At 43.5% G+C, this 18813-nt stretch overlaps 1 protein-coding gene across 1 annotated transcript in view; it reads right to left on the reverse strand.

The window, feature by feature from the left end:
• Nucleotides 1-429: 429 nt before the first annotated feature.
• Nucleotides 430-18813, reverse strand: part of MUSK (muscle associated receptor tyrosine kinase) — an 89674-nt gene continuing 71290 nt past the window's right edge. Inside the window, exons 13-17 of the mRNA XM_037902969.2 lie at nucleotides 18071-18230; nucleotides 16947-17130; nucleotides 14737-14928; nucleotides 8188-8336; nucleotides 430-5684 (exon numbers count right to left, since the gene is read on the reverse strand). Of these exons, the coding sequence (XP_037758897.1) occupies nucleotides 5002-5684; nucleotides 8188-8336; nucleotides 14737-14928; nucleotides 16947-17130; nucleotides 18071-18230 (1368 nt within the window). The 3' untranslated portion in view covers nucleotides 430-5001. The remainder of the gene's footprint in view (nucleotides 5685-8187; nucleotides 8337-14736; nucleotides 14929-16946; nucleotides 17131-18070; nucleotides 18231-18813) is intronic.

Consider the following 18813-nt stretch of genomic DNA (forward strand, 5'->3'; position numbering starts at 1 on the left):
TTAAATCCAAACAAACAGCAAAAAAAAAAAAATTCAATTTTTTTTAAACAAGAGACTACCCCCCCCTTCAACCCACATGAAAAACAATTTGTGTTTAAGTAAATTGTTAACAGAACACTGTATACCCCTCTTGGTAGCAAACATACAGTAACAAAGCTGAAATCTCAAAGGGGAAAACTGAAATAATGCAATTTCTGTACAGCAAGCTGAAAAATATACAACAGCCAGGAATCCTCAGGATAAAATTCACCCATGTGCACTGCAGCAATGCTACGTCTATGCACCACTTACATCCCCAAAATAGGGAATCATTTAAATGGCCTATGTGCTGGTGGTCCTCTACACAAGGGTGAGTTCTACCCAGATTGTGGGAAGTTTTGCTAGGAAAAGATCTCTTCTTTTCTTTCCCCATGCAAAAAGGGTGGAAACATTCTTTGTTGCATTTAAAAGAACAATTGCTAACTACCATAGATTTCAGGCTCACTCTTATATTGCAAAGGCTGGAATGCTGGACAAGGACAACCAAATTCTCTCTGGTTCGCACCGGTACCTCCCTATTGACCTTAATGGGGCTGAAACGGTGTCACTGAGCGAAGGACTTGGTCAGGAAAGTGCAACAAAAAGGGGTATTATTCCAGTGAGAAGGCGCTTTCTCAGTTGCGGGGTGAGGAAAGATTATAGCATGTGACATTATGAGCTTTTAACTGGGTGGGCTGGAAATATCATTAAGCAGCACGGAAACAGCCGTCAGGGTTTGAGGACTTCTTATGCCAGGTGAGGGGAAAGGAGGAGGGGTGATTAGCTGAACCCAGCACTGGAATCATAGAGAGAAATGCAGGTTCAATCTCTCAAGCTTTACATGTATTTATTTGTTTCGAGTTCAGCCGCTCTGTCAATCTAAATCCGCTCTTGAGACCTTTAGGGAGGAGTTGCACCTGGGATAGAAAGAGGTGCTTGTTTCACAGAAGTATTTACTTAGAGAGGATACTGACTGTCACGCAGGAAGTATATAACAGAGCCAGGGACTGAAATTAGATTACCCGAGTCCCTGGCCAGTGCCTTCACCACAAGACTGTCCTTCCTGTTTAGAGCGGGAAGGATGGTCCAGCGGGCGGGGTGCCAGCCTGGGACTCGGCAGACCTCAGCACTAGTCCCTGCTCTGCAGCAGACATCCTGTGTAACTTGGAGCAAGTCACTTAGTCTCTTTGTGGAGTCTGTGCCTCGGTTACTCTACTGTAAAATGGGATAATAGCATTTCCCTAGCCTCAAATACTATGGTAATGAAGACCATGTAAGTAGCAGAGATCATTCTTCTACTGGAGCATTGGTTCTTGAGATTATATCAGTGTCCCAAGCTATGTAAGCAGTTCTCGGTCAACAGGGTGGCTGAGAGACTTCTGGGCGTATACACTGCCGCATTGGTATACAATTTACATGTGCCCTCGCACTCTTATCACATCATCCCCTAGCAGGGACTGCAGCTCCCTACTGTGGCCAGAGGAAGCAGCTTATTTCTTTTCACTGTTTCTGGTAATGGTGAGCTCCTGGGTTGGGTGAAATAAGCAGCAGTGGTTTATAAACACTAAGCCATGTTCTTGTGGCTGTATCCAAAATGTTTTGAGTGATGGTTATGTAAGAAAATATGTGACTACAGCATGAAGCAGAGTTGAAAGTGCAGTTTATAAAAACCTAGCACATTGCATTGCTTTCCTTATTGCTGGCTTTATTTCTAGTTATTTTCCAACTAATAAATCCCACTTTTGAGACCTGACTTCTGTGGTGACTCCTAGATGAAAGCGAACAGCTTGACTAAACACAGAAGTCACGTTGGCCCATTAATGACTACTCTAAAGCTTCCATTTTGCTGGGATGAACCATGTATCACTTTCTGATTACATATTAGATATAACTATGAGATTCCAGATTCTAAGCTGGATAACTTTCCTCTCTCTTCTCTGGGATCCAAGAGATTAAAAACTGGTTCAGAAAATATTAAATTTTCCTCACAAAAAACACCACCTGCAGGGATCCTGAGCAGCTTTACCAGAGAAGGAACTCTAGGGCTATGTCTATGCTAGTACTTACTGTGCTATAACTTGTCGCTCAGGGGTGTGAAAAAGCCACCCCCATGAGCGACATAAGTTACACTGACTAAGCGCTGTCCACAGCGGCGCTTATGTCTGTGGGAGAGCTTCTCCCACCAACCCGGCTACCGCCACTCGGGGCGGTAGAGTAGCTCAGCTGATGGGAGAGAGCCCTCCCATTAGCTGAGGGCGGTTACATTAGAGAGCTTATAATGGCGCTGCTGTAAACTCTCTAGTGTAGCCCTAGCCCAGGTCAGAGATGTCTGCAGGCCAGATCTGACCCACAAATAACTGATGCAGTGTTGTCTTCCTGAGTGTGCAGACAGCCTGAAACAACAGCTGCCTTGCGCCCCAATTCATCTGTAGTCTCCCAATGACTCTGCATATCAGCACTATTTCCTCGCTGAAAACTTTAGCACAAGGAATGTGAAAAGGGTTGGGAGTGAAGTTTACATATGGGAACTGGGATCTCCGGCAGAGAAGGAAGAAGGAGAGAAAACAGATGGGGATGAGACAGCAAGAGGAAACCATGGCATTGCTAAAGGAGAGGGTATTTTCTTACAGAGCGATGCTGGATGTGACAAGAAGGCTCTGAAGCAGTAATGAATGACAAGTAAGAGTTTAGTTACTACATTGCCACATTTTACTCTTGGTGCAATCTAAGAAGTCAGTGGGAGCTGTGTTGTGGATTGAGGGGTGTATTTAGGCCTAAACATACACCCCAGCCCTTGTACCATAATTTAAAATTGAATTTGTCCCTCCACAGGATGACCCTCTTGCTCTATAGGTGCTTCTACTAAGGGTGAAATTCACCACTGTGCACAAGGCCTGTGAATCTGGGCTGTGATTTTTTTTTTTTTTTTTCACACGTGGTTAGTATTTGCCTAACTGCTGTCACTGTGATCAATGAGAATTGCACCATTGACATCAACAGGAGCAAAATCAGGCAAAAAACTGAGTGCTTGTGAAAATCCCCCCCCCCCCCCCCGCCCCCTCAACAACCCCTTGTTCTTGGAGATTAGATTTGAACACCATCACTTTTGATCCAAGGCATTTAAAAACGTATGGTGAGCACCTCTAGTGTATAAGTACAATTTTCAATCGGAGTCTAAAACTAGGAAATATCTGACTGGGAACAGGTTTAGAACCTAATCCTGCCCTTTCTGCATGTAGAACTCCTATTGAGGTGTATAAAAGCGTGACTCAACCTTTGAGTTATAAACTCATTCTAACACAAATTATACAACCATCCAGTATGCATTGACAAAGACTGTAACTCATCAGAATAATATTTCAGTGTTACTTGTGCACATAACAAAATGGACATGGTGTGAAACTAATGAAGCAGGGCTTTAAAAAAAGTGTTCGATTTCTTTGTGAATTCTCAGATAAACAAGAGTATTTCATAAGGTCTTACCAGGGCCCACTGGGACAAAGAGCGAATAGAAAATTTCCATCCTCCACTCCCGAGTCTAACTATTGTTCTGTTTGAGCTATCATCCAAGTTGTTTCATCATATGGTCTGCCAAGGGCAATTTGGAAGTTCATTTTAAACTCTCTCCTTTGCTGAGATAGCCCAGCCTGCTAAAGTGTTCATTTTGTTCCTCACTTCAAGTGTTCATCATTGGATACATTTTATGTTAGGCAAAATTTTCAAGGGCCAAATACTAAAGTCTTTATTGAGGGCTCAATTGAGCCTGTGATGCCCAGTCCTTAGTTGGAGGCTACACAGACCCATTTTGCCCTACCTGGAGCACAAAGAGAAATTTCACCTTGGAGATGCAGCACTCCTCCCAAAGCAACCCAGCATGCAGGAGAAGTGCTCCCATTGCAGGATCCCTTCAGGGGAGGCAGCCTACTCTCTCCTGTGTATCTGGCCTGCTCCCACGCCAGTGCATAGGGGAAGGGGAGGGACCCTACCTCTTGAGGGGTTTCTTATCTGGGAGGTACAGCGCGGGGAGCAATCCCTGTGCTCCAGGAACTGCAGTGATGTTGTGCTGTGCAGGGGCAGAGATTTATACCCTTCCTCACCCTGCCTCACACAGCCCCACACACCTATGGAGCAGCAGGCCCCATCTGGCCCTCACTTTTTATGTTCGGCTTTACTCAGGCAAACTCCCATTGACTTCAGTGGCAGCTCTCAGTGCCCATTAAGGGAGTTTACCGTCCTCTGTAGCAACCATGTATTGGCCATTGCTCGGGGCAGGATGTGACAGGCTAATGGTCTGATCTTGTGCGGCAAATATTATCTCAGAGTGTGAAAGAAGAAGGAAATTAAAGGGAAAAGAATGGGATAATTTTTTTTTTAAAGGAAGTGAATATGTACAAAAAATTTTAAAGGAAACAAGGATTTTAAAAAAAGGAGATTTGAAAGCAGAAAGGGAAGAGGAAAAGGGGGAAAAGCTAAACACGTGAAAATGGGATAATAAGGAGAGAATGGGAAGGCAGGGAAATTAAGGTGAACAGAAAGTTTTGCTTTGAGGGGAGTGTTTTGTTTGTTCCTTAGAAATCCTAAACGGTAACTATTGAACTAATTTGTAGTAATAAGGACTGGACTCACTGGTTTTCGAGGGAGTCTAGGCCTTGACTCAACTGCAAATTAGTTCACTAGTTCAGAAGCTAAATCCTGTTTATAAAGACAAAATGAGAACTTGCCCCTTGATTGATGAGCAAGATGCTTCTGCTCTCAGCAAAACTATCCTCCTCTAATGTAGCCACCACTCCCAAACGTCCCATCCGGCACATACAGTCTCTCCCCTTTACCTTTTTGGTTTAGCAGATTAAACATACTGGGCCTGACCCTGCAGCCCTCACTCAGAAAACTCCCCTTGAGTTCAGCTTGGGTGTTGTGGCTGAGGAGTGGGCCAGCTGCACTGGGCATAGGATGGGGGTGAAATGTCATGCTGCAGTACACGCCTCAGACATAGATAGCAGCCACTGCCCTCTCGTAAATACGCTCCAGGATGCGATGGATGCTGGCAAAACTGGGCCGGTCAGAAGGCAGTTTGCTCCAGCAAAGGCGCATCAGGTTGTAGAGCTCCAAAGGGCAGTCGTCGGGGCAAGAAAGGACGTTGCCATCTCTTACATAGTAAATCACCTCCTCGTGAGCCATCCCATAATAGGGTTGCATGCCATAGGAGAAAATCTCCCACAGGACCACGCCGTAGGCCCACACGTCGGACTCGGTGGTGTAGCGGTTGTAGAATATGGATTCGGGGGGCATCCAGCGAATGGGAATGGCATCGTTCTCATTGGCTTTGTAATAGTCTGCTGAATAGATATTCCTCGAGAGGCCAAAGTCGGCAATTTTTACCACTCTATTCTCGCCCACCAAACAATTCCTGGTGGCCAAATCCCGATGCACAAACTTGCGCTCGGAGAGGTACGCCATGCCCGCTGCCACCTGCTTGGCAATGCCGAGCTGATCTGTGCAGCACAGAGCAAGGGGATTGGGTTTGGAGAGCCTGATCCTGGCATCAAGGTTACTGTGGCTCAGGCCGCAGAGGTTGTGCGGTGAGCGGGTGCGCAGGTACTCATTGAGATCCCCGTAAGCCATGTATTCGAACAGCAGGCACATGGGTTTCCCAACAGCGCACACCCCTGAAAGCGAGAAAATACACCAAGTCAATCTTGTCCGGTTTTTTTTCTTTCTTTTTTTTTTTTTTTGTATAAGGAAGATTTTTAAAAAGCACAGATATAAATTAGGCCCTCAAATCCCCCTGACTTTCTTTGTGCCTTTATTAATCTTCTAATGTTGAACTCTAAGGGGAGGGAAAAAATGTAGTGTTCTTGGCTGATTTACTCTGATTCCCCAAAATAAAAAAATGTGGATGCCTTCATTTGACTACGAACCAAATCTTGGTCACATTCATGTTAACAAGGAGTTTTGCCATGGACCCCATCGTGCTATAGGTACAGTACAAAGGCAAAACAGACAGTCCTTCCCCCTAAGAACTTACAACCAATATAGTGGAACTCTCATAAACCAAGCTTCTGTGTGCCTTGTGAAAATTCTAATTTTTCCTTGACATTTCTTTATAAACGACTCTATTTTTGCTCAACTCAGGTACACCTAACAAACTTCTACCGTTTCACCAAATATCTTATGATGTCTATCCTGGAATAAAAGCAAGTCCCCCATGTTAAGACAAATATCTGTGAACCATTTAATCTTAATTTTGTGTTTTTTCCCTTGGGAGTTATAACGATTCTTTCAAAGAAATTCATAACCAGCTGAATGAAATGGAGACAAGTACCCTGTACATTTTGATCGTATATCTTTTGTATCTTAAAGAAAAAAGCAATGTGATGATGAGACGAGCTAGGTGTCAGATGCAAGAAATGATCAGCAAATATTCACTTTCAAATTCAAAGGAATTATTTAAGGAGGGCCGGGTTTCCTAAACAGCTATTATTCTCAATTGGAACTACTGGATGCTGGGCACTTTTGAAGATCTGGCTCCAGAGTCTTTATTCTGTGTATATTGTTGTTTGTTTTCCCCCCCAACATCCAATGAATGAAGGAATTATTCAATTAATAGATTTCCAAATTATTCAGTTTTACCAAATAAATAACAATATTAAACCAATTTTAGAGCTGGCCAAAAAGACACGAACATTACCAGTATTCCACTGCTTGCCAGCCACTGAAAACCAGTGCAACCGACATTCAAATCATACACACTTTGCTTTCTTATAACTGCCATTTAGCACAGTCAATGATATGGGTTATTGTGAAATATGAAATTCTTGCCAATGACCTAACACTTGTCTCTCGGAGAAAGAACAGACATTTCCCAATGTGATAACATCTGGTTCTAGCAAGAACAAGCAATGTGAAAGGTTTATAGGTCAAATAGTGTTCATTTCCTCACACCCTTGCAATATAAAACCAGATAATTCCTGTATCTTTGGCCTTTCCAAATTTATCCAATGTGTTAACAATAAACAAAAAGTTGATTCTAGTTTAGGGCACTTCCTGTTCCTCTTTTCTGTGGCTGAAGTACATACGCCAGGTCAGCTTTCATGAAACCAGATTGCCTACAGAATTCCCTGATAATGTTCCTATTGATATGACAAAGGCCAAATCTACCTCCAGGGAGTTTACAGAAGAACCATCTGATGGCATTGGTTAATGACCTCTACTACTGCTGAAAGATGACGTTTGCAGGGCCAAAATTCTTGTGGTCAGATTTCTTGATGGAAGAATGACACGGGGGGGGGGGCACCATTAGCCCACCATGGAGGTCGTGCCCTCTAAGAAGCCCAATAAACTTTTATCAAGCTATTTTCAGACAGTCTGCAAAGGGGAAGGAGGAGAGAGAGACTATTCTTGTTGTTTCTATTTTTAAATACTCAATGAGGTATTCAGGCTATACAGTGATGGGAGCCATCTGAGTAACAGAGACAATCTGTGTGCTCAAAATTTGCACCCACGGTTTTGCGCCCGCAAAATGAATAGCAATTCTGAGTTACTGCATCTCTAGCCAGTTCATTTGTACGTACAGCCAAGTGGAGGTGTAAGCAATAAGATTTTCACCCACATCTTTCAACTGCAGGCTAGGAAAACGTGTATGTACTGACCTGTAGTCTCCCTGAGTTTCACTCTGAGTGAATTGACTCTGGTTTCAGTCCAGTTCTTATTGCAAAAATCACCATAATTTGGAACTAACTGGTGTCTGTGTTAAGAGTCTTAGCAAAGAGATAGAGAGACTGACGTAAGTGGTGCAGGAACCCCGGTGCAGGAACCCCATTGCAGGATTTGGATCTTATTTACATGGCCATATATGAAAACTAGTCTGCCTCCACGTAACGAAAATGGCATTAGCGCTAAATATTCAAACATGTGCCAATAGAGAATGCAAAAAACATGCAGTGGCATGTACAAACCCCCCCTCCCCGCCCCCCTCTTCCCCCAACAACTAGGGCCTTACCAAAAGCAAATTTCAGTTGCCTATTCCTTAATTTGCAATTTTCACATAACTGCAAATCCTGTGTATGCAATCTTAGGTGTGTTACATTTTTGAAAATTTAGACCCAAAATGACGACAAATGGATTGCTGGAAAGATCATACCCCAAGAGCTTAGCATTTTGTTTTTGTACCTAACAGTTTGACGATATTTGGGTTATCAAATTCCGCCATGAGAGCTGCCTCCCTCTGGAAATCAGCCTGCATGTCTGCCGAAGCTTCTTCCTTTAGCATTTTCACTGCCACCATTGTGAATGGCTCAGAAGGAAGCAATCCAGGAGCCCTAGGAGAAAGAGAGAGAATTTCTAAATAGGACTAGAGGTATTGCGCGCGCACACACACACAGTGTTAATCCCATTTCCTGTTAGAAACCACAGACCAAAAAAAGCAGGGATTGGGGGAGGACTCTCAAAGCAGTGACCTGCAACTGGAATTATTTTGCAGCCTTGCTGGGCAATCTCCGGAGAGGGCAAGGACTGAAGGAGAATGAAAATCAAACCCACCTCACCTTTTAGAGGTGACTCCTCCTTGGCAGGTGTGTAAGACACATGGTCAGTGTGTGGGAAAGGTAGCACACTTGCTGCCCTTGTTGTGTCTGTTGTGTGGGTGTCTGAGGACTTTAAACCCCCTTTAGTCAGTCCTGCATATTTTGCCAGCTCTACCTTTTGAATATTTTTGAGAGGACATTAGCATCTGCTGAGCTTTGCTTGCTTACATGCCTGCCCGGCAGCAGCTGCTGTAACATGCTATAAATTGAAGATTTCTACAGCTTAGAATCGTAGAACTGAAAGGGACCTCGAGAGGTCATCTAGTCCAGTCCCCTGCATTCAAGGCAGAACTAAGTATTATCTAGACCACCCCTGACAGGTGTTTGTCTAACCTGCTCTTAAAAATCCCCAATGATGGAGATTCCACAACCTCCCTAGGCAATTTATTCCAGTGCTTAACCACTCTGACAGTTAGGAAGTTTTTCCTAATGTCCCACCTAAACTGCCCTTGCTGCAATTTAAGCCCATTGCTTCTTGTCCTATCCTCAGATGTTAAGAACAATTTTTCTCCCTCCTCCTTGTAACAACTTTTTATGTACTTGAAAATTGTTATTATGTCCCCCCTCTGTCTTCTCTTTTCCAGACTAAACAAACCCAGTTTTTTTCACTCTTCCCTCTTAGGTCATGTTTTCTAGATGTTTAATCATTTTTGTTGCTCTTCTCTGGACTTTCTCCAATTTGTCCACATCCTTCCTGAAATGTGGCGCTCAGAACTGGACACAATACTCCAGTTGAGGCCTAATCAGCGCAGCGTAGAGCGGAAGAATTACTTCTCGTGTCTTGCTTACAACACTCCTGCGAATACACCCCAGACTGAGGTTTGCTTGGGAGGCTGCATGGCCTAGTAGATGGGCTCCATTCCCAGTTCAGTCACTGACCTGCTTTGGCACTTAAGGAAAATCGCTGTCTTGTCAGCTTAGTAAAGCTATAGTAATATTGTTACATAGCCCTTCTCATCTTCAGATCTCAAAGCACTTTACAAAGGAGGCCAGTATCATTAACCCCATTTCACAGATAGGGGAAACTGAGGCACGTGGCAGTGATGTATCTTGCCTGGCAGAACCTGGGACCCCCGTCTCTTGAGTCCCAGTCCAGTGCCCAATCCACGAGGCTACATTGAAGCCTTTTTCTGAGTCGGGGCCTCTAGCCACCACTGTGATATAAATAATAATCATGAATATTTTTCTTATCCTTGGGGCACTCTTCCCTTAACATTTTTAATTATAGATGCTGGGTCCTGAGCTTGCCAAAGACTTAGGGATGTCAATTCCCAAAGCACAGTAACTTTTCACTCTTTAAACACTGGTCAAACTTACGGGAATGGTGTACGTTTTATTACTTGAGGTAATTCCTACCCATGGAGAGATATGGAAGCCATGCCCTCAGCATTATGTTCCTGGATGTAGCCACCTAATGCCTATAAAAGGTAGCATCCATTTGTGAATTCTGTTACTACACCTGACCCGCTGATCCACCATTGCTTAAGTGTCAGGTTATTTTACTGTTCAGTAGCCATGAGAGGTTCTAGTTTCCGAAGCAAACTTCCAGTTTCCTTGTCACCTATTGCAGACTGATGGCATTGCAACAGATGCACTTGGCTACTGTAAATGTCACATCATTGTCAAATGTCAGAGAATGGCGAAACACCCATCTAAAAAGAAATCTCCCAAGGCAAGCCAGTATTACAGCTGAAAAGTTTGTCTGAGATCTAGAACGTAGGAGCAATAAAACTTCTTCTCTTTTCTCTACAACTGCCTTCTTTAAAGCTAAATGCCATTTGTGCCTTCTGGTGGGTATCAGAACTTCCACTATGCTATTGGGGACAATACTCTTTTCACGTACCAGTCAGTGGCATATGTTTCAGTGCTTGAGAAAAGGAGGGTATGATCTCTAGTTATTGATAGATAATGCGAGTGTAAGAAAGATAAGGGGGATCACCTCTTCTGATTAGCATCAAGGGTTCATTACACCTGATCAAAAGCCTAGAAGGGTTTATACGGAACAGAAATAAGAGACAACACAGGTTTCACATGGTGTTCTTTTGAGTGAGAAATTCACCCCTGTGCAGAGGCTGGCAATAGCCTAGGTACCTCTTAAATCCTGAAAGCGTAAATTAAGTGGGATTTAAGCAGTGCATGAGTTTTGCACAAGGGTGAATTTCACGCTGAGCAAGTTCTTAGCAGACAAGTATCTATGTTGCAAAAATCACCGTGATTTGGAACGAAGTGGTGTCTTTAACAGTTTTAGCAGAGAGGTATAGAGACGGAGCCCTTTTAATCCACAGAGTGCTCTTTCCAGGGCAGTATTCGAAAACAACTCATTTTGATATTAAACAGGAGTTCAGTTTCCAGGGCTGAAAATTGGGGGTCTCCTAACCAATAGATTATTTCCTCCTGGGACCAGGTTGCATCAACTGATATTTTTGCTAGTACACGTCTCTCCAGTGCTTGGATTAAATGTTATGCTGCCAGTGCACGATGGTGTTTGGGGTGGAGGAAGCTGTCTATGCCTTCTGCCCACTATGCATCGGAGCAGCACAGGATAGGATATGGTTCTTAGCTGCAGAATTTGGCTCATAGGTGACAACCAGCACAAAGGACTGACCAGTAGTGCAAACAGAGTTACCCACACAGACGGACCCAGGAGCTATGTCTGCCCTTATGGTAGAAAGGGCTTTTCTGTCTGAGAAGTGCAGTTGTTGACCACGGTCTTAATCCCAGAGTTTTTTAGGCAATCTGTTAGATATGCCGGGCCATGGCCGCCGAGCTCAAACTGAAGAAGGCAGCTGCATGCTGATCGATGTAGAATCATGTGGTTTGAGAGCTATAAAAGGAATACCAGCAATGCATAAGATAATGCTCTTTTATTAGGACGTCTTGAGCTGGCCCTAGCTTTGCTTAAGTGACTGACTGGAGCCGGCTACTGATCTTGTTCTTAAGACAGATGTGACGGTAACTTGTTACATCCTCAATTCCCACTGCAGGAGACTGTTCTTAATACAAATGGCAGCCTTTCAGAGGGAGCCAGTAAATAACAGCCAGTCACTTCCTGTCCTGACATGCTGCTTCACCCAAGAATAAGTAAACAGTGAATCAGAATTTTAAGGAAGCCAACTGGCAAAGAGATTATTGGCACTGTGTGTAGAATTATGTTTACAGGGATGAAATATTATACAAGGAGAAATAAGAGGCTTACTAAATTTACTCTGAGGCATCCATTAACATACATAGGGCAGTGAATTTAATTTCCTTTCTGAGAACAGGAAAAGCTTATTTCTCATGTGGTAGCTTGAGCATTCCATCCAGGTGTGGATCTGGCAGTACTGGAAGCTAACAGAACCATTATTTTTTATCCACCAACTCTGCGCAGCAGTGCCAACTGCGAACCTTTGCCCAGGAAATGCTCGGCTTCTGAGGCATTCTTGATGAAGCTGCCAGGTGAGAGGGTAACGCCAACAATAGGGAGGAAACCCATTCAGAAATCAGGATGGCTGGAGCTTCTCCATCAAGCCAAGTCATTCCCAAAGCACAGGGTCTTTCTATTTTCTGTTCATACACCTCACGCTCTTTTCTGGTTCTTGTTAAATATCGCTTAAAAACTTTCTGTTAAAAAGAATTGCAAAATGCAGTGAAAATTACATATGGGAATCTGGAGGGATGAGGATTATTCAGAGGAAACTCACGTGGATAGAATTCACCCAAGTCAATAGGGCTTATGTAAAGATCTACATACCATTTAAGGCTCACTTAACCCACAGCTTAAGTAGGGTTTGAATTGCCTTGCATAGGTGCCATTCTGTTTGGGTCAACTTCACCACTGGGCAGAGGGATAGCCTATACCCTCAAAATAGAGCTCAAGTGGTCTTAAGTGGGGCATAGTCCTTGTGTTGCCTGTCTGCATAGATATGAATTTTACCCAGTATGAAATAAAATGATGGGCTATATTCACCAGTGTGTCCCAGATGCTTGGTTTAGCTAGGCAGATACACTGGGTATAGGGCTGCTTTGCCTCATCAAAGTGGCACTTGGCATCCGGCGCACAGTTATGAATCTGGTCCCATGTGCTTTGTTGCTTCAAGCTCAACTCATCTAGTTTAGCCAACAAAGCTAATCGTCAATCATAAGCTAAGCATCTGTGATTTTGCTGTGTGCCCTTTAAACTGTTATTTTTAACACTGTCTGTATAAATAAATGTGCACTTCCTCCACATCCCTTCAGGGGGACAAAAAAATGCCTCACGTCCATTAGAAGTATTTCCTCGCTCTAACAAATTTAACCTACTACATAATTCATTTCCTAATAAAGTTGTCAATGGTATAACTGACCATGCCAGGGCAGAGTATTACCACACTATTAACTTTTAAATGTCTGCTCTTGCAACCGCAACTTGCAAGAGGAGTCCTTTGACTTAGCAATCAATGAGACTAGTCCCACAAGTAAGGTTTGTGGGTGCATGTCCATGCTGAGGCGCATGTACGTTGTTTGTTCGTTTCGTTTCTCTCTCACACAATTCCACATATAACCTCATTAACCAGTCATGTTCCATCCTGCAGAGGTGTCCCAAGTAACAAGCACATCACTGAAACGAACCGTGAAAAGAGGAAAGGGAGCCAAAATAAATACACACTGCAGCCTTTCCACTTCCTTTCAGCAATTCTGGCGTAGGACTTTCAAAACTTCTCATCACTGGCCTAATCTTACCCCACTGATGGCAATGGGGGTGTTACCACAAACTCCACTGCAGCCAATGGAGGTGCAGCAAATTCGGAGTTCTTTTGAAATTCCCGCCTGTAAATTGTTGAAAACATTTAGAGAAACCGATACTGGAAAACAATTCAGAGTAATTAATATCCATGATAACTAGCACTGGGATACTATTTCTATCCTTTTATCTTCCCTGCTTCACTCGTAACTTACATGAGCCTTTACCTCACTGCTCATGATTTATGGTCTTTCACCTGCAAAGTAGTGACTGCCCTCTACGCCCATGGAAGTCAACAGAAACAGGATTGGTTCTTAATTCCTTGAATTCAGAATAGTGCCAGGAGTAAGGCCCTGCAGCTGCACCTGCACAGTGTTCCTGACACCCTGATGAGCCAGCTATAATGCCTGACGGACCGTCCTGCCTGACTGGCTGAGGAAGCCAGCAGGCCAGTTCTTAAACCCAGCAGCAGCAGTAGCTTGCTGGCTGCTCAAAGCACATGCTCAGGGACTCTCTGCCTCCCTCTGCTTGTGTCTCACCAAGCCCTGCTCCTGCTCTACTCTTCCATGGCTTCAGTCCAGATCCTACCTGCACCCAGCCTTGTTCCCATCCTGTCCCAGCCTTGTTCCTGCCTCAGAACCAGCCCTGCTCCTGCTTTCCCTGATTCCTGGTAACCCATTTCAGAGCCTCGGCTCTGATTCCTGACTCTAGTTCTGTCTAGATCCTTGTCTATGGCATTCAGACTCTGATTCTGGTTCTGACCCTCAGCTCTGATTCCTGATTCTGACTCTGTCTTGGGCATGTGGACTCTGACCACTAGGCCTGACTCCTGCTCTGACCGTCTATGATCTGGTCTCCTGGCAAATAAGAAACTGTCAATTTCAGGAATAAGGACCCGCTAAGCAAGTAAGGGTATTTTTGCAGCAGGATCGGGGCCTAACTGCAAATACAGTAGGGGGGTAACCACCAGCAAATGTTGGGGTTTTTTTGTTGCTGGCTACCATGTACCAACATCTTAAACAAACATGAAATCCTGGGAAAATTTGAAAATTTCACAATGGACTAGTCACAGGAAAAACCAGCAAAATTCTTAATGTCCTGAATGCATCATAAACTTAGCTGCCACATTCAGCTGGATTAACAGGAATAAGTGAGATACTCTGTCTAATATATAGAAGATGACTATGGACATTTGTGACCATGTTTTACCAAATAACAATTGAAAGCGGGAAACAACAGGAGTAAATTAGCCTAGTTTTTATCATTATTTTTGTCATACATTCACACACACATTTCATTCTGGTTAGAACAATTTAATTTCTCCATGACGGTTGGAATAAACGAACAAACATTTTCCTGCTACCAGAACTCTAGCCAGACGTTAATATCGTCCACGTATCAGTATTAAGGAGCACTTGCTGGCAGGACACTTACCTTGCTTGAAAGACCCTTCCAAATGCTCCTTCTCCGATATCTCTCACGTATTCAATATTGTTTCTTGGATATTCCAGGCTGAGTAATTTAGGATTCAGGAGAAGGGGTATGCGCTGATACATGGGGTTAGGATGAAGCCTGTCCAGTAGGAGCTCCGATGGAAGAGTGGTCAGCGTTGGTGCTTGTGACTCCCTGAAATGATAGATAAGGAAACGATCAGTGGGTTAGAGCATGTAGGGTACTATGTCAAGAGTGAACATTTTGTTCAATTCGTTTGCGGTTTGACTCTGCAAGGCTGAAAAGGGGGAAGTGCAGAAAGACTATCCACAGGGCCTCTTCACACCATACAGAGTGGCTTGCCAGCCTTGCACAGACAGTCAACCTGCCCTGCTGCTGGAGTAGTGATTATCTATGAAAATGGCTGCCAGGCCATAGCATGCCCTGAATACATGTTCTGCGTCTTTGCTCCCACCATGCCAACGTCCTCATTTTCAGCCCTGTATGCCCTTGTGGAACTACATGTAGGAAGTGTCTTGGATGGGTGAGTGTGGTGCCCCTTAACACGGGGATATGTGCCTTCCAAGTGTACAATGTGTCTGCCTGGGCATTTTGCTACCTCCCCCCTTCTTACCAGTTGTGCACTAGCGTGTGTCTCATGACATTGTATTGTTGTTTCTGGGACATTTCCAGTTTGCCTGTTATTTCTAGGGATCTAGGCTAAGTTTGTAGGTCTGCCAGGTCAGGGGCCAATCCAGCAGGCCATTGGGTACAGTGGTCGTCCTTCCATGAGCAGTTGCAACAGAACTATCCATGTGAGCCAGGATTGCTCATGTGATTAAGAGTTTGCAGGGCCTCAGTCAGTAATCTGGGGCAACAATATATAGAGAAAGGAGATCTAACACAAGAACCTACAGCAAAAAGGAATGATACCCTGGAAACATTATTCTCACCCCTCAGCAGAGCACTCTGCAAAGTTACACTTTTCAAAAACCAGCGTCCTTTCACTTTTTGACAATTGAAGGAATCTAGTGGCTGGAAAAATTATCTTCTGGCCTGTTCCACAAACTGTTCAGGCTGTTAACCATAAACAGTAGGGTTGAGGCTAAGGAATTTGCTTTAAGGGCATGAGGGTTTTGAGGAGGGAGAAAACCCACAAATATTATTTTCAACCACATTCATGTCCAGATAACTTCTTATATATTGACTAAAGTCTCACCATTAAGAGTTTGTAGTGTAATGCTTGGGAACAGAAGAAATTTCATTAAGAGTCTCCTTTTTTGTTTTTATTGGAAGTGGGTGGGGCTGGAGTTGCTCCTTTTTAATTCCCTTTGACCATTCAATTCTTAACAATGTCTAAATACCTACTGAATACTTCACATCTAATCTCCCCAAGAAGGAAAGTTTCCTACATCTAGATTGTCTAGTAATGGCCTACCATAGTATGTCCTTACATTCTAAGCGAAACTTGAACTCATTCTCAAATCTGTTAATTGCCTGAGAAACCAGAACAATTGTTTGCTATTCAGAATGAAAGCAACTGACCTGCTTAATTGCACACACACGTTTCCAGATGTCTTTGTCAAATGATTCCTCAGGTTACATGAGGTCCTATGTAGTTATGAACTTTGCTGATGTTCATGTGACTTTTTTAGTCTTAGTCGTACGGTATATAAGTCACCAGTAGCTTGCTTTAGTGTGATGAGAATTCAAAATGAAACATTACTAACCTCAACTGGAAATGTGAGGGAAAGCTGAAGCACTAGACAAGCACCAATATTTTGTCCTGATTTCTAGGTCTCATGGAGGAACATGAGAATTTCTGGCCTGCATTATTTGTTGTTAATGTATGAATAGTGCCCAGAGGGTCCAGTTAGGATTGGAGCCCCAGGGTGCTAAATACCGAACAGACATATAAAGAGACATCCCTGTCCCAAAGAGTTTCCAATCTAATATTTCCCATTGCCCTATCGGCCTTAAGAGTTGAAACAGACATTGAAAGAAAAATACAAGCTGTCAGCCAAGATGAATTTAATCAATTTAATCTTTTCTGCCCATATAATGGGAAACCTGACCTCCCTGTGATTCATTTAAGTTCCCTCCTTAAATCTGAATTTAGTGAGTACTGGAATGTCCATTCCAAGCCCCATGTCAAAGCTGTATTTGCTGGAACAAATCCGACATGGCTTTATTTATAGATCTCTAGGTCTTACCTCTTTTTGTTTTTCCATTGTTTTCGCCTTCGGCAGCAAACAAGAGCAATGATAATGAGAATCACTATCAATGCAAAGCTGGAGATGATGGAAATGATGACAGTCATCGAGTATGTAGGGGAGAAAGAAGAAGGGAGATTGGGAGTCTCTGCACTTGGTTTTTTTGTTCCTGGTGATATGGATACTGCAATGAAAACAAAAATAATGATTCCATCCCTCTTAAATTCTACAGAACTTTTTGTTAAAGGATACTTCTGACATCACCCAGTTGTCATGGTAATTATTGTGATGTCTACAAATTCCACAGTCTGACTTCCACAGCAGGATCATATAGGAGAAGGTCGTTTGAAAGGAAGAAACCCCTTTTTATGCCAATAACTTTGGTAAGAATCAAAGTAATAAAAGTGATTTGAAAAAAATCTGATAGGTACAAATGTATTTAAACTTTTTTAAACTTAAATTAGTTTAATTATCTCTTTCAAAAAGCATCATGAATATAAATATAAATCATTGGTTTAGCTCTTTCAGGGCTATGCTAGCAATCTGTTGGTTTGTACGTGTAATGGCCAAGACTAAAAGGAAAGCTAAATCAGGCTGTTCCCCTTCATTCCTTTTCAAGTGCAGCGATCGTGACATAGCTTTGGCTCACTAGAGCCTTAGAATGCTTCTGCTCTCTGCTTAGTGGAAGTGGAAGTAGTGAAAAGGGCCTTTGCTGAGGCATAGTTTGAATAGTGCAGTATTTCTGTAATGGTCATTTAAAACCCCTGACGTCCTGTGGATAAGCAAAGTGTGTGCCTGGGCACCAAACTGGGGAGGCAGAAACTCTAAAATTCATATCCTGCCTCTGGCCTGGATTTCCCAGGGCCTTGGGCAAGAAGTCACTTAGCTTCTTTTCTACCTTCATCTCCCCTTTTCTTTTTATGAGCACGTGCTAGTTTGTAAAGCACTCTGAACGTTAAGGCCAAATCCTGTTCCCACTGAATTCCAAAGACACTGGCACGACTGTCAGAACTATCATGGTGACTATTAGGATATGACAGTCCTGCATGGTTTTGTGGATCAATGTTTAATGCTGTTCTAAAACTAACAGCTACTGGGCGAAGTAGTTAGCTGCTGTCCCTTACCCTCTCCACAGAGAGGCACACTGCAGTATTCCCAGTTTACAGAATGGTCCTTTGTGTAACACCAGGGACGTTCATTTTCCCCTCCTGGATTACGGCAAGAATTCTCTGCATTTGACAGCTCTGGGAAAACCTGAGGGGTCCTTCTGTGCAAATGGGGTACCTGGTGGGAAGGAATAAGTTAGCGTTAGTGTTTCTAGAGTGCACTTCTTCCTGATGTTTTTAGAAACAGCTGATGGCTGCAAGTCTGCAACAGCTTGCCAAGAAACATATGACATCCGCATCTTGTGAGGGGGCGGCCGTGAGGGTGAAATGCTAACATACCTGACCTTTTAACCACACTTTCCCTGGCTTTCTGTCTCTGAGACCCTGATCCGCCAAGGTATTTAGGCACTTAGCTCCTGTTGATTTCAATGAGAATTAAGGGTCTAAATAGGGCCTGAGTAATTTGCTGGCCATCTCGGTATCATTTTCAATAGGTGGGATTTTATTCCAGTTACTTGTACATATTACAAGAAAACACAATCGCTTAAATAGATGGCTCCTGTGTCGTGTGTCTGTTGTGCTTCTGGGGGATTCCTGCACTAAGCCTGAGGTGCCAGCCAGGGAATGATTGCCCCAGTGTAGGCAGATCTTTCAGCAACGTGCAGCTAGCTTTGTGGCTTCTGTGCCACCATCCTCTTTCTTCATGCTGACAGAGGGACCGAGGAAGATCTACCCAGTTAATCTGCAGCTGCCATAACACC

The sequence above is a fragment of the Chelonia mydas genome, chromosome 5, assembly GCF_015237465.2.
Source record: "Chelonia mydas isolate rCheMyd1 chromosome 5, rCheMyd1.pri.v2, whole genome shotgun sequence".
Taxonomy (NCBI): Eukaryota; Metazoa; Chordata; order Testudines; family Cheloniidae; genus Chelonia; species Chelonia mydas.